The sequence below is a fragment of the Nerophis ophidion genome, linkage group LG25 (assembly GCF_033978795.1).
Source record: "Nerophis ophidion isolate RoL-2023_Sa linkage group LG25, RoL_Noph_v1.0, whole genome shotgun sequence".
NCBI lineage: Eukaryota > Metazoa > Chordata > Actinopteri > Syngnathiformes > Syngnathidae > Nerophis > Nerophis ophidion.
The window spans coordinates 22,279,190-22,296,138 of NC_084635.1; the positions used below are offsets into that span (position 1 = coordinate 22,279,190).

The following is a 16,949-nucleotide window of genomic DNA, read 5'->3' on the forward strand; positions in this document are numbered from 1 at the left end:
ATCATCCATGGGTGCGATTGGCCGATACCAATACTGAGCACAGTTATTAACTGTACTTTTTTCAATGTATTCATGGTGAATGCTATTGATAGTTTAACAATTGGAACACAATATGTAATTTATACATTTTCTTTTATTACATACAATTGTTAGAGCAAAACATTGTCAATGTTACACAATAAGTGAACAAAAGCAAAAAAAAACATCTAATACACATTTCGACGTTTTAGATTTTGTCCTTTAAGTCCGCTTGTGTCCAGGGAATTATTCCTTGAGTTTGAAAACATGACCAAAAACAACAAAAAATTATTTTGAGAAAAGAAAAATATCTACTAAATCATTTTAGTATCGATCATAAACTTATACTAACCTTGGTGTTGACACCACCAATTTGTGATCCATTTGCCCACCTCTTATGTGTCGTGTACCGATTGCGACAATGCTGAAAACCAACAGTTGTTATAATGTCATCTTTCTTAACTCTTATTAATTTAGTGGTTTGCTTCACTATAGCATGCTTTCTCGCAGCTTGCTCTCGGTGTGTTTAGCCTCAACCTCTAGTGATAATGTAACGATACTTAAGATACTAGGAAATGCAGTTTGCTTGCCAAAATGGAGGTAAATATTATAGGCTTGGAGGCGCAGCTCCACACGCCACATAATTTACTGCTTGCTGCTGCTTGCTAAAAATAAATACAAGGTCAACCAGAGCACTGCAAAAAGTCAGTGTTCAAAAACAAGAAAAAAAATACAAAAATGAGGGGTATTTTACTTGAACAAAGCAAAATTATCTGCCAATAGAACAACAAAATTTGGCTTGTCAAGACTTTCCAGAACAAGTAAAACTAATTAACCTCAATGAACCCAAAAATACCTTAAAATAAGTATATTCTCACTAATAACAGCTGTACTACTATATGAGTACGCATTTTCTATTGTTTCATTGAAAATAAAACAGCAAAGTCAATTTGGCTGTCATCTGTTTTAATTATGAGACACAATTGTGTCAAAGTTATGATTTTTTTTTCGTGCTTGAAATAAGAAATTATTATTTTAAAAAAAGTAGTTTTAAACTTGTGAGTGTTGATGACATCTTACTGAGATCTTTTAAGACCAAAACCCTGAAAACAAGTAAAACACTCTAACATAAAATGTGCTTAATGAGAAGAATTATCTTATGGGACAGAAAATAAGCACATATCACCCTTATTTAAGATATTTAATCTTACTTAGATTTCAGTTTTTGCAGTGAGGGGATTGGCGTGTGTGATCGGCATTAAAAAGCATTAATCGGCAATGATGATCCCACACTTTTACACAAATGTCAGTCGATACCTATCGGTGTCCGATCGATCGGCACATCCCTGGTTATAACCTGGAGACATCATAAATATTCAATCTGTTGTACTAATTATAATTACGCAAAGTGCATGCGATTTTTATTCGCTGCCATATTTGAACCCTATTCTACCCTACGGATCCAAAGCTTAAAGCCCGACAAATTGAGTTACTGCTGCCGTATGATTTACACACAATGATTTATATATAATAAGGGAGTACTGAGGTTTAGACGTCTGGATAGTCAATGAAAACTTCAAGAACATCGCTTGTTGTATTGTCATGAAACATCAATGCAAGAGAATGTCATGTCTTGTGATCATGTTCTGTTTAATTATGTTCTGTTTGTTTTTGACTCCATTAGTTCCTGTTTTTGCACACCCTGGTTTGTTTTAGTTTCCATGACAACTCAGTTTCACCTGCATCATTTGTTTGAACTCACACACCTATTGTTAATCATGTCACTATTTAAGCCTGTCATTTTCTTTTGGTCGTGCTGGTGTCATTCTGACAAAACGTGGACTGTGGAGGGGTTTGTTTTCCCAGAATGCAAAGGAAGGTGACGGAACATGGCGTGAAGGTAAATGCATGATTTTAATCTTAACTCAAAAGCAACAAACAAAAGGCACTCACAGTGGAGGCACAAAACGTAACGCAGGGGACAAAATTAATACTTAAACATAAACTATGAACATATAACAAACAGCACTTACTGTGACATGAGCAAGGCAGCATGAACAATGAACATCAGTACGAACTAAGGCTAGTGTCATCACTCTTGTTTTTGCTCTGTCCATGCCATAGTTCGTACTGATGTTCATTGTTCATGTTGCCTTGCTCATGTCACAGAAAGTGTTGTTTGTTTTATGTTCAAAGTTTATCTTTAAGAATTAATTTTTTCCCTGCGTTAAGTTTTTTGCCTCCACTATGAGTGCCTTTTGTTTGTAGATTTTGAGTTAAGATTAAAATCATGCATTTACCTTCACGCCATGTTCCATCACCTTCCTTTACATTCCGGGAAAACAAACCCCACCACAGTCCATGTTTTGTCAGAATGACACCAGCACGACCAACAGAAAATGACAGGCATAAATAGTGACATGATTAAGAACAGGTGCGTGAGTTCAAACAAACGAGGCAGGTGAAACTATTGAGTTGTCATGGAAACTAAAACAAACCAGGGTGTGCAAAAACAGGAACTAATGGAGTCAAAAACAAACAGAACATAACTAAGCAGAACATGATAAACAGAACATGACATGACAGAGAATAACCAATTCCCAGGATGTATGAATGATGAGTCACTCCTAATATTGTTTCCTGTCAGTATTAACATAGCATCTTAAGCTCTCTGCAGCGGTGGAAGAAAACAAGCAGCATGCAAATCTAATACAGCCACTACTGGATAATCCACACAAACAGCACACACACTACTATCATCTGTTGAAACATGCAGGCATCTAAGCCCGACTACTGGGCTTCTACCAACAGCACATTGTTGGCAATCAACAATGCACTGCCCAGACAGTGCTAAATGTGAAGAGAGTGTAGATTTTGTATACAGGTCTGCAAGGAAGGCAGGGAATAAATGGAGTACTCAAAATTGGGATTTCTTTTCCAGACCCTAAAATGGAAGCCCACCTCAGTTCAACTAGGTATAAAATAATCTGCGAGAAAGTCATACATAAAAATACAAAATGGTATACTGAGGAAGGGAGTACATTGTTGAATTTCAACAATAGCACCAGCAATTATAGTGGTTTGGGTACCTCTTTCACAGTTTGTGTTTAATGTGGGAGTCACGGAGCTAACAGAGAAAGGGAACAGAGGGAATCCAGTACCTGGTGGGATTGGTACATGATGGTAAGCCACACACGTGTTTTCTGAGTTGTGGTTGCAAGTTTACATGCACTCATAGAGAGCATGAATGTCATTACAATGAGAATTGAAAACCGGTTCTTGTTGAGATCTCGTTAGCGCCTCATTGATAAAAGTCTATGCTTTCCTAAAACTAGCTAATATTAACTACAAACATGAAATTAATGTTTCTAATACAACACATTGTAATATTTCATGAAGTGATGTAATAATAATGTACAGCATTTAACTTCAGGAGCAGACTGCGGTATCTCCTGCGAGCGGCTTTTTCTTCTAACACACCATCAGCAGCTTCTCCTTATTTCAATGGATCGATGTTGGCAGTTTAGATATTATTTTAACACTTATTGCTGTTGTTATCAACTCACAGTTTCAGTATGGTGCAGACTAGCCATTCTACGCTCCAATGCGCCACTGAGTTGGCTACACACTTTGTCATGATTAGATGATTTATTTCTTTAATTCATTTCTTTATTTCTCTACTCAGTGGCCTAGTGGTTAGAGTGTTTGCCTTGAGATCGGTAGTTTGTGAGTTCAAACCCCGGCCGAGTCATACCAAAGACTATAAAAAAAAATGGGACCCATTGCCTCCCTGCTTTGCACTCAGCATCAAGAGTTGGAATTGGGGGTTAAATCACCATAAATTATTCCCGGGCGCAGCATCGCTGCTGCCCACTGCTCCCCTCACCTCCCAGGGGGTGATCAAGGGTGATGGGTCAAATGCAGAGAATAACTTCGCCACACCTAGTGTGTGTGTGACAATCATTGGTACTTTAACTTTAACTTTGAATATCATCCTCTTTTTATTACCAGCACTCGCCTTCGCACTTGCTTAATACCTACGGTTTGAAAAACTAATTAATGTTTTGCTAGCTATAAGCCAATGCTCGCAGGTAAGACAACAGATTTTTTGTTGGGAGGCTCGTAAACCAAGTTTTTGCTCGCAACCTGAAGCATGACAAATTGCTGAGAGATAGCTTGTATCCCAAAAAACTCATAAGCTAGGGTCCTCGTATCCCAAAGGTACCACTGTGATTAAAAACCACTGGTCTAATTTATTCAGTCCAAAGACACCTACATGTATCCAAGTTTCAGATGCCAACATGTAGATATTAGGTGAATTTAAAGAATTTGGACTTAAAGGTCGTTATATTTTCTATATGGAACTAAATTAAAATTGTAAGTAAATCAAAGACACCCTACGCTCTAAACATGTCCTTATACTGTCTTTTTAATAAACACATTTGCTTGGCTTTGTTTTTATACTGGACATCTTAATGCAACCCTCCCATTAATTTTGGCTGTGACCAGCACTGGACAGCTCAAATAATTGGGTGTTTGAGTGCGTGAAGCGGCATATACCATTACAACAACATCCTTTTTACGTGCTTGAATTTATTTGTGTGTGAGCGGGTCTGCAGTGGGTTTTGCCTTTGTGGACTATTTCGGAGTCTTTCGATTCCTTTTTTATAATAAGAGGGTAGTAATCATACTGTTTGTCACTGGCGAATGCATTACAACGGTCATTTAATGACTTGGCCTGCGCTTTCTGCATGTGTTACCATATTTAGGTGAATACTGCATGTAATGCATGTACAATTTTGATCCTGTGTGTCTTCGAGAAAAGTTTGCATTCAAAATAAAAATACATTCAGATTTTTGCCTGTGTAGTTGTCGGACATCCTGTCACTGTAAAGCACATTGAGAATACTCACTAATGAGAATAATTGGAAGGCAAATGTGATAGCAAAACAAGCAGCAATTATGACATTGTGCTGATGAATTTAACTCCAAACTGATTGGACATTTTGGAGGCATGTGTGTTGGAAGCTGATTGTGGCTCAAAGCTCGACAGTAGCTACCACAGCTGTGCAATGCTCACGTCACATACTCACATGTTTTGCAACATCCGTCCATGTAACTTACAACACTCCCTCCGATCTGGGTGAAAAAGAGAGCCAAAACAACATCTCTAATTATACTGTTGATCATTTAAAATATACAGTGGGAACAATAACAATAACACCTTTCGAATTTGTAAATTAACCCTTTTATAAAGGCACATTAAGATACTGGAGTAGGTCAGCAGTTCTTTGGACCTAAATACTACAAAGGAGGGATCTGTAACTTCCAGCTGTCTCAAAAATATTCAGGATTCAGAACAGGGGTGTCCAAACCTTTTGACTTGAGGTCCACATTGGGCTAAAAAAATGTGGCCAGTGGCCTGCATTCTAAGTAATATACATTATCCTGTTAGACCCGCTCGACATCTATTGCTTTCGGTCCCCTAGGGGGTGGGGATTGCCCACATATACGGTCCTCTCCAAGGTTTCTCATAGTCATCATTGTCACCAACATCCCACTGGGGGTTAGTTTTCCTTGCCCTTATGTGGGCTCTACTGAGGATCTCGTTGTGGTTTGTGTTGTGGTTTGTGCAGCCCTTTGAGACACTAGTGATTTAGGGCTATATAAATGATCATACATATATACATACATATATATACATATACTATATATACATACATATATACATACATATATACATACATATATACTATATATACATACATATATACATACATATATACACATACATACATATATATGTATAAATACATATATATATACATATAAATATATATATATGTATGTATGTATACAGTATATATATATACTGTATATATATATATATACATATATATATATATATATATATATATATATATATATATATATATATAAATATAAATCTATCTATATATATATATATATATATATATTCCTTGCCCTTGTGTGGATTCTTCCGAGGATATCCTAGTCGTAGTGGTTTGTGCAGTCCTTTGGGACATTTGTGATTTGGGGCTATATAAATAAACATTGATTGATTGATTGATTGATTGAAATATATATATATATATATATATATATTTTTTTTTTATATATACACATATATACATGTATATATACACATATATATATACACACATATATACATACACACACACATATATATACACACACATATACACATACATACATATATATATACAGTATATATATATATATATATATATATATATATATATATATATATATAAATAAACACACGCACACCGTTGTTTGGCTTGATGCCAAAAATTCGTGGAGTTACAACCACCCACGAACCGCAAACGAATGCAAGTGAAATTACTGAATTTTGTAACGAATTGCTAAATGTTTTTGTTTTATTTTTAACAACGTGTGTTTTACCAGCTTCATGTATTATCTGTGTAGTTTTAGCCATAGCATTCTTTACTAATGATCGTATTTGCCTTAAAGCACAGACCAAGAGTGGAAACCATAATTCATGAAGCATTTAATAAAATGTCAGTAAAGCTTTCTATTCTATTCTAACATAATCCTATATTAGGGCAGGCTAAAAAATGTCCATCCATCCATCTATTCTCTACCACTTGTCATATCAAATTGTAAAATGTTCTTTGAGTGCAACAAGAAAATGCCTTTTAATTTGTAAAATTGTTCTTTGAGTGCAATAAAAAAACACATGTTTGATATATGGTAAGATTTGTTTAAAATTATGTTTAAAATAAAACAATTTTGTTGTCCCATTTATTTTGAAAAGTATCAAAAAGTATTGAAATATATTGAAATATATTTTTGGACCGGTACCAAAATATTGGTATCGGGACAACCCTAATACATACTATATTACATAATGGATACATAAATATAAGCAACCACCATAATTGGATATTTGGAGTATGTGAAAGGTAAACGCCTACCTTGTTTGTGATGACCTTTTTAAAGTTTTGTAATCAATCAGAAATATCAAGCAGTTAAAATGCGCTAAACATGGATAAGTGTGGAGAGAGTGTCTTTAATTTTTCCCTGTTTTATGTGTTGACTTTTGGTGTTCATTTATTTACGCCATCAGTGGGAAAGGTTGTCTGGATCGGGTCATAAAAAAAGAAACGCTGTGCTTTGCATTACATAAAGTGAAATTAATGATAATTAACCTGAATTACTCATAATATCCGCATGATGACAAAAAAAATTTGAAGCAATTATACTTTAAGATATTTAGACTATAGTTGGAGGCACCCTATGGGCCAGATACTTGACTAAACTTATGACATTGCATAGGCCAAATTACCACATCGGCAGAGCGTTGTTTGAAGTGTCTTTAAAGAGGAGTTTGTTTTTCTAACATTTCTAACATTCTGACATTGCTTAGAGATCAAATACTGATTTCCTAAATCATAATTTTGGGGATATTTTTTTAATACACCAACCATAAAAACTATTCATTAATTAATGTGCACACGTGTGCGTGTGTGGCTGTGCATACCTTCATACACTCTGTTTCATTGACCGGGGGGCAGCTGAAGGGGTAGGAGATGAGTGTTGGTCCAGACAGCGTGTTTATGCATTCGAACTTCATGCAGTTGTACATCCACGATTTCCCTGGCTGAAACACAGCAATTATAAATCAACAACACATCAATGACAAAAATAACTGCTTGGGTAATGATTTTAAAAAAACACTCGCGTAGCTTTGAAACTAAAACAGGAAAGAATATTCCACATAGGACTTAATAATAATGAAGCATGCTGAGTACCCGACCTTATAAAGAAGAGTGGATCCGTTCTCATGAGCATAGAGGCAGGAAATATTCTTACAAACTCCACAGCAAGTTGACGGCTCTTTTGCAGGGATGTAGATCTGATTCTGCAACATAAACACACATTAACAAACCTAGAAGCTTAAGAAGAGAAAGATTCAGCACCCCATCCAGCTGTATAATCACTCACCATACAGCAATAGATGATACTTGTCTATTTCCTGACCGCTTCTATGTTAGCTACTGTACCTCTCTTTGTTTATAACTTATATTTTCTGCTGAATCTACCCTTTATTAAATGCTGCCCTTTTTTTGCTGCAGCTTTTACATATAATTTAATGGTAATTGGGATTTGTTATATATTGTATATATTATATGATACTATTATATCATATGATAATATATCGGTATATATTATATACTGCATATATAATATGTAAATATTACATATATGTTATATTGCTACTATGGTACATTTTTTATCTGCTTTATACCTTTCGTTTTCACCCTCTTTTTGTGCCTTGTGTGCACAATCCCTTCCAGCCTTGTCATTTCCATCCTTTGTAACTGAGCTACTGTGTGGAACAATTTCCCTTGTGGATCATTAAAGTTTTTCCAAGTCTAAGTCTAATGATTAAGGGTCTGACTGTCACGTGCAATTTTGATAGCACTCGCAAAGCTGATCTACTCAGCTTGTCCGCAGAGGATTGCCTCTCTTAAATGAGCAAATTTAGTTTGTCCGTCGTAATTTATATGCAGAATCCACCGTGTGTTCGTGTCAAAATATTTGGACTGTCAAAAATAAATAATATTAGACACATCTATTCAGCAATATCATTTACTAATGTTATAGCTTATAGAATAAATCCAAATGACTTGTTTTGGTGTCTGCTCGCTGTTTATATATATATATATATATATATATATATATATATATATATATATATATATATATATATATATATATATATATATATATATATATATATATATATATATATATATATATATATATATATATATATATATTTATATATATATATATATAATTTTTTTTTTTTTTTTTTTTTTTTTACTTCTTGCAATATGCATTTCTTTGGATCGTTTCAGACAAACCATCAAAACACTGGTACCTCCTAAAGGGCACTTTTGGTATGCTGAAAATAGTGTGTGTTATCTAGAAAAGGTGATTCATATTACTGTATTTTTCGGACTATAAGTCGCAGTTTTTTTCATAGTTTGGCCGGGGGTGCGACTTATACTCAGGAGCGACTTATATGTGAAATTATTAACACATTACCGTAAAATATCAAATAATATTATTTAGCTCATTCAAGTAAGAGACTAGGCGTATAAGATTTCATGGGATTTAGTAATTAGGAGTGACAGATTGTTTGGTAAACGTATAGCATGTTCTATATGTTATAGTTATTTGAATGACTCTTACCATAATATGTTACGTTAACATACCAGACACCGTCTCAGTTGGTTATTTATGCGTCATATAACGTATACTTATTCAGCCTGTTGTTCACTATTCTTTATTTATTTTAAATTGCCTTTCAAATGTCTATTCTTGGTGGTGGGTTTTATCAAATAAATGTCCCCAAAGAATGCAACTTATACTCCAGTGTGACATATATATGTTTTTTTCCTTCTTTATTATGCATTTTCGGCAGGTGCGACAAATACTCCGTAGCAATTTATACTCTGAAAAATACGGTATAATTGTCTGCAGCATATTCCACAACATAACAATACAGCACTGGTTGGAGCATATAATGTCATGAATATGGAGTGCCTACATAGGCACAGCCTGGAGACAAAAATAGAAAATGAAAAAGGAGGATTACCTCCAAATTTTTCAGGAAAACCTAAAATCATCAGCCTGGAGGTTGGGTCTTGCGTGCAATTGGGAGTTACAACAGGACAATGACCCCAAACACGTCAAAAGTGGTAAAGAAATGACTAAGTCAGGCTTAAATAAAGGTTTTAGAATGGCCTTCCCAAAGGCCTGACTTAATCGTGTGAACAATGCTGAAGAAACAAGTCCATGTCAGAAAGCCAACAAATTTAGCTGAACTGCACCAATTTTGTCAAGAGGAGTGGTCAAAAATTCAACCAGAAAATTGCCAGAAGCTTGTGGATGGCTACCAATAGCGTCTTATTGCAGTGAAACTTGCCAAGGGACATGTAAGCAAATATTAACATTGCTGTATGTATACTTTTGACCTAGCGGATTTGGTCACATTTTCAGTAGACCCATAATAACTTCATAAAAGAACGAAATACATTGAATGTTTTTTGTAACCAAAAAGTAAATGCTCCAATCACTCTGTCACAAAAAATAAGAATTTTAGAAATTATTGGAAACTCAAGACATCCATGACATTATGTTCTTTACAATTTTTGATCGCGACTCTAAATGACGTGTTGTTGGCATTTTTTAGATGGTTATTTAGAGGGCTTTGTGAGCTTCTATTAACTTCATTGTTAGCTGATTCTTCCTAGCATTTATTTGTGGGTTAAAATGCACAAACAAGAAACACATGTGTATTATTGTCTTACATAGGGATTGGGAATTATAGGAAAAATAACAAAAAATGCAGTTCCTCTTTAAACGCCGTTTTATCTGTTAGAGATCCCACACATAAAAATAAAAAATCCTGCAGTGATCTGTTTTGATCTTTGTGCGTATGGGGTGCTGCAATCATATCAGCAGAGCACACTACACACAACGATTCCAGCACACTACCGTGTTTGATGTAAATCGAAATCTCACGTGAACAAATATCATCTAAAATTGAAGAAGAAGACACTTAGCAAACACCACAGTAACGAACGGAACGCACAAAAAACGTTGGTTATTTATGCGTCATATAACGTACACCAGTGACGTGCAGTCATGGAAAGAAAAAAAATGTAAAAAAAAAAAAAAAATTGTTATATGTATCCAGCGATTATACTATAAAGTTATTTTCCATTCAACTTCACCAGTATTAGATTATTTTTATTCAAAATCGCTGAATTTTCACATTTGCTTTCAAATACTGAGGAGAGACTTGCGCTGAGTCAGCAGCCATCTGAGCCTCACCGTCACTATGGATTGCGCAATGACTCGGCTAACTGCTTGCTGCTGTGCAGTGAGACCATATTGCTATATGATTTATACTATACATTTCCATAGTTTAGTTAGCTGAGGTATGTAATGTACAGTGTATTTTGTCAACAACTGTATGTGTGTAACGTATTTCTTGTGCTGGGCAATCGTAAAACGCCTGCGAAGACGCACTGTGTGAGGCTCGCAGTAATCCGGCCTCTTGGCGGTAGAGGGCGCTAGTGATCCCAGAGATTATTCCTGCACCACTCGACTGTGATGAAGTCAGTGCCTCACCAGCCATGAACCTCACACACGTCACTGACGTACATTTATTCAGCCTGTTGTTCACTATTCTTTATTTATTTTAAATTGTCTTCCAAATGTCTATTCTTGGTGTTGGATTTTATCAAATAAATTTCCCCAAAAATCTAATTTATACTCCAGTGCGACGTATATATGTTTTTTTACTTCTTTATTATGCATTTTCAGCCGGTGCGACGTATACTCCGGAGCGATTTATAATCCGAAAAATACGGTAGTCTAACGTGTTATTTTTTATATTCAGTAACTCAGTTACTGTTACGACATGATGCGTTACTGCGTTATTTTACGTTATTTTTTATGTAGTATCGGCTAGAAACGAAAGATCTAAGTGTGTTTTATTGGAGAGTTACGGTGTCGTCCTTCTGATTCTTCCAGTGTCACAAAAGGCGCGCTCTGTGTGAGTGTGGGGGGGTGGCGCACTGTGTGTTGGGTCGTGTCTATGTTTACTAACAAGACATCATGGCAGAGCTAAAGTCAAGTTTCTTGGAGATATTCTCACTACTTTTCTTTTGTCGAGCACTAAGAAAAGAACATTTTAGTCAAATGTAAGTTGTGTCTTGGATCAAAGATCCTATCTACTGCCCAAACAAAGCAATTTAAATCTGCTGAAACAGCTACATAAGCAACATGCTTCAACGCAGCTAGTAGAGAGAAACAGACTCTGATGCCACTTCACCTCCACCTAAGGATTTTAACTGCGGCACTGCTATCCAAGACAACATTGATAGGGCCTTTGCAGCTAGAAAACATGCAGGCTATTTCTACAGTGGAGTCACCCGCTTTCAGGCAGCTAATTAACGTGATACCGGCGTCAAGCAGCAAATGGCACGGAAAACATGTTCCACGTACCTGGACAGTGAGTACATAAAAATGGAAAGCAAGCTAAAGAAAACTCTCAAAACTCTGCCTCTGCTCATCATTCAGCACTGAAGGTACACACACTGTCAATTCTCGTATACCGGTATAATTTTTCATTCTAGACTTCTAGAGTGTTTGATTATCACATCCCTCTAAATGTACAGATTATAAAGTTCACAAACATATGAGGGATCCTAGTGGGCCAGGCCAATCTTTTCTTATCTCTAAACTAAAAGTGGGGAAATGCGTAGAGTTTTCTGGGCTTTAGTACAGTGTTGATCTCCTGAAGAGATGATTTTATTTCCGAATTCCTTGAGAGAAAAATATGCCTGGTTAGGTTTTGTGTATGTCATGTGTGCCTTCCTTGGGAGAAACCAGGTTTACAGCTTTGTTGTGACATGTTATTATTACGCTGTTTGTTACTTATGTATGTTATGTTGCAGCTATTTAAAATAGATTTGTCAATTTGTTCTGGCCTCAAATAAATTGGCCTTTGGAAACATATCTTTGTCTTTGTGTGTTATATGTAGACCACGTGGCTTCGCAAAGTTCAGTGATGCAAATGCATGTCAAGTTGATCAACAGATTGTATTATCCTCCAGTGCAACAACAGTACTGAAATGAAGGCTAAAAGGGCATTAATGGGAGCCTTAAAAAAAATTAAAAAAAATATGTAATTAAATATTTACTTTTCACAGTAACGCATTATTTTTTGGTGTAAGTAACTGAGTTAGTAACTGAGTTACTTTTGAAATAAAGTAACTAGTTACTGGTTTTCGGTAACCAAGCAAACACTGGTCGTAAATAATAAACACATTTTATTATTTACAATTGTTGGCCACAACTTGTTTTGGAAGCGTTTATCGGGACAAATTCCCTATCAACACACTTTAGACCACAGCACAATCTTAACAGATAATCTTAACATAAGATAATCGGGTGTTTGCTGTCTTTTTTCTGTCTTTATGTGTGCACCCCGCTTTAGTACGCCCACCAAAAGTATTAATTATTTTTTTTACTTCCTACATGCAATTTAGCACTTTTTTGTAGATCTTTGTAGTTCAGGCCCTAAGTGTTGTGGAATGTTATGGTCTCTATGACAAAGTAGGTCAAAATCTGCAGGATACTGGTGTAAACTTTAATGTGTTGATTGGCTGTTGCTTATACAGTGGTACCTTTATATACGAGCGGTGCAACTAATGAGATTATCCAGTAAGGGTCATCTCCCAGGCAATTTGTTTTGAGTCGCGAGGTACCATTTGGGTTATGGACCAGCTCCAGATACCTCACCGCTAGTTGGGATAGCAAAGGCCACAGTAAACACTGTAACATCTGCCCAGCAACCCATGTCCTAAAGGCCTACTGAAATGAGATTTTTCCTATTTAAACGGGGATAGCAGGTCCATTCTATGTGACATACTTGATCATTTCGCGATATTGCCATACTTTTGCTGAAAGGATTTAGTAGAGAACATCGACTATAAAGTTCGCAACTTTTGGTCGCTAATAAAAAAGCCTTGCATGTACCGGAAGTAGCGGACGATGTGCGCATGACGTCACGGGTTGTAGGGATCCTCAAATCCTCACATTGTTTACAATCATAGCCACCAGCAGTAAGAGCAATTTGGACAGAGAAAGCGGCGATTTCCCCATTAATTCGAGCAAGGATGAAATTAATGGGGAAACTTAGAAACTCTCTCTCTCTTAAAAAACTACAAGCAATAAAAAAAAAACAACAGGCTCCAGTATTTACCGTATTTTTCGGACAATAAATCGCAGTTTTTTTCATAATTTGGCAAGGAGTGCGCCATATACTCCGGAACGACATATGTGTGAAATTATTAACACATTACCGAAAAATATTAAATAATATTTATCTCAGTCGCGGAAGAGACAAAGAAAATGTCAGCAATCGTCACACACACGTCACGGCGGCAGTGGGAGTGTTTCAGATGTAATTAGACACATTTACTAGGATAATTCTGGAAAATCCCTTTTTTGCTTATTGTGTTAATAGTATTTTAGTGAGATTATAAAGTCATACCTGAATGTCGTATGGCTGCGGGGAGCGCCAGTGTCTCTTAGAAGAAGCCGAAGAGCCAAGATCACAGCTGCCTTTTTGAGCTGCAGGATGAGGTCGCGTAATCCACTCAAGACTCCGGTAAGAGCCAACTTAATACCACAAAATTCTCCATCCAAAAACTTGCTGGTTGACGTAGAGAAACATGTTCTCTTGACCACTCTGTGTTAAAGCTTCACAACAAACAAAGAAACACCGGCTGTGTTTCGGTTGCTAAAGGCAGCCTCTTTCCACCGCTTTCCACCAACAGCATTCTTATTTGACGTCTCCATTATTAATTGAACAAATTGCAAAAGATTCAGCAACACAGATGTCCAAAATACTGTGTAATTGCGCGATGAAAAGAGACGACTTTTAGCCATAAGTGGCGCTGGGCTAAAATGTCCCCTCCAACCAATAACGTCACAAACACGCGTCATCATACGCGTCATCATTCCGCGACGTTTTCAACAGGAAACTCCGCGAGAAATTTAAAATTGTAATTTAGTAAACTAAACCGGCCGTATTGGCATGTGTTGCAATGTTAAGATCTCATCATTGACTGCGTGGTCGGTAGTAGTTGGTTTCAGTAAGCCTTTAATTGATAACAAGACAGACATGCAAGTTAGCAAGGGCGAAAATCAGTTGTAAGTGGACTGCTCAACTAAAGAGCAGAATGTGTGGCTAAAGGCTATAACTTGCGCCTTTTCGAGGTCAATTACGATTCTTTTTCTAAATTAAAAAAATGTCCTTGTGGTCTACATAATGTAATGGTGGTTCTTTGATCAAAATGTTACGTAGATTATATTTTACAAACCTTCTACAGTTGTTTTCTGATTGTCTCTTTAGGATGCGCTGTTTTGTGTGCGCTGTTATTTACGTGCCCCCACTTCGACTGCGTCTTCTCCCTGTCAGTCATGTTGTAGTTTTTAGCGCTTCCACTGACAGATACAAGTTCGAACAATACACTACTTTATACTACTGTGTGCCCTACAACAAGAGGATAGAAAAAAATTATGTTATTGACTATGGCATAGACTACAATGTCGAAGGCATGCAAGGCACTTTGGTTACATTATTACCATATATGGATAATCCGGTGACGGTTTTCCCAATCCGTGACATAACGGTTGGTTTTGTGGAAGTACGAAGGATGGCAAGATGGGTTTCAATATCTATCAGCAAATTTTATTTCATGTTTAAATGCCATTTTTTAATACCATTTAAAAAAGATGTAATGCCCATGTCGGACTGCATATGCTTATAATTGTGTGTACACTCACAATTGTAAGCATTTGACAATGATAGTCTATATTGGTTTAAAAGTTTACATGAACTTTTACTATTTAGTGAATTAGAATTGGCTTAATGACGGTTTCATCAGAGCATTTATTTTTATTTATTCATTTTTCTGTAGTAGCACCCGGTGTTCTGACTTTGTGCAATGGCCTTAGACAATGGCCCACTAAAAGGATCGCATGTCAATCATCACACTGTACCTTCAATCAAAATTACAATATTAAGAGGAATTGCACTTAAGCCTTCAAAATAAACAACTAATTCCGAATAGATTGATCAATATAATAAGCCCAGAAGTCATTATTTTATTCGATCTACAGTATTTATAACAGGCTGTAAAAATGCATATTCGCTGAAAATATGACTGATAATAGCCACAAACTGGAGGATACATTTTTAATCAGCATACAATTTTAGAAAATAGTTAAAAGGTTTAATGGATTTATTAAATTAATTTTTTTGTCCTGTCCAACTTCTCAGGCAAATCATATAGTTGATGTAGATGCCCATATTGGCTGTTCAGATTTACTTTACAAAAGAGAAGTGTAAGATACTTCTCTTGTTGGCTTATTTGAATTTGACTTTATTAAATGTATTTATATTATCATTTGGTGCAGCGGGCCGGAGCAGGAGGCAATAGAAAGATAAAAAAAGGAAGACAGAGGGCGATTAGACAGAGAGACAAAAACAACAACAGCAAACACAACAATAACAACAAAAACAACAACAACAATAGAATTACACCAGCACATACGATATGTACAAATATGATCGTAAAAGTGATAGGAAAGAAACAGTTAGCGTGATAAATAATAATATAGAAATGACAATGAACATTTTTACACTACAACTGGAGCAATACAAATACCAATAGAAAAAGTGTTATTGATCATGAACAATACCAATAATGTACCTCTATTATCAACAATAAAGTTGTTCAAATGCAACAATACATATACATAATGATAACTGGAGAGAAAAAAAAAGGAATACCGAAAGATGGAGGGGGAAGAGAGAGGCAACCTATATTAATCTTTTAGATTGTTATAGTAACAATGGGTTAAGCTTTGTCAGTATGCCATGTGTTACCCAGTTTCCCCTCCGGCAACAACGTTAATATATGTTTGATGAAACGTGATTATGTGCATGAGTGTGTGTATGTACATGTACTTGTATGTGTACATAATGTGTATATGTATGTGTGGAAGGGAGGTTGTGATCAGCACACTGCAGATGTAAATGTCAGTGACCCCGTCTGAGGGTGCACTGTCTCTAGTAGCCCAGACGGGGTCGCTGACATTTACATCTGCAGTGTGCTGATCACAACCTCCCTTCCACAGTATGTTTGTACAGTGAATGTATATGTACAGTATGCGTATGTTTGTACAGTGAATGTATATGTACAGTATGTGTATATGTATGTTTATACAGTGAATGTATATGTACAGTATGTGTATGTTTGTACCTTGAA

The 16,949-nt window shown here is 36.0% G+C and overlaps 1 protein-coding gene across 1 annotated transcript in view; it reads right to left on the reverse strand.

Annotated features, from left to right (window-relative positions):
• Nucleotides 1-16,949, reverse strand: part of otog (otogelin) — a 132,895-nt gene that overhangs the window by 8,586 nt on the left and 107,360 nt on the right. The window contains 3 exon segments of the mRNA XM_061886968.1: nt 5,112-5,157; nt 7,565-7,684; nt 7,841-7,945. Of these exon segments, the coding sequence (XP_061742952.1) occupies nt 5,112-5,157; nt 7,565-7,684; nt 7,841-7,945 (271 nt within the window).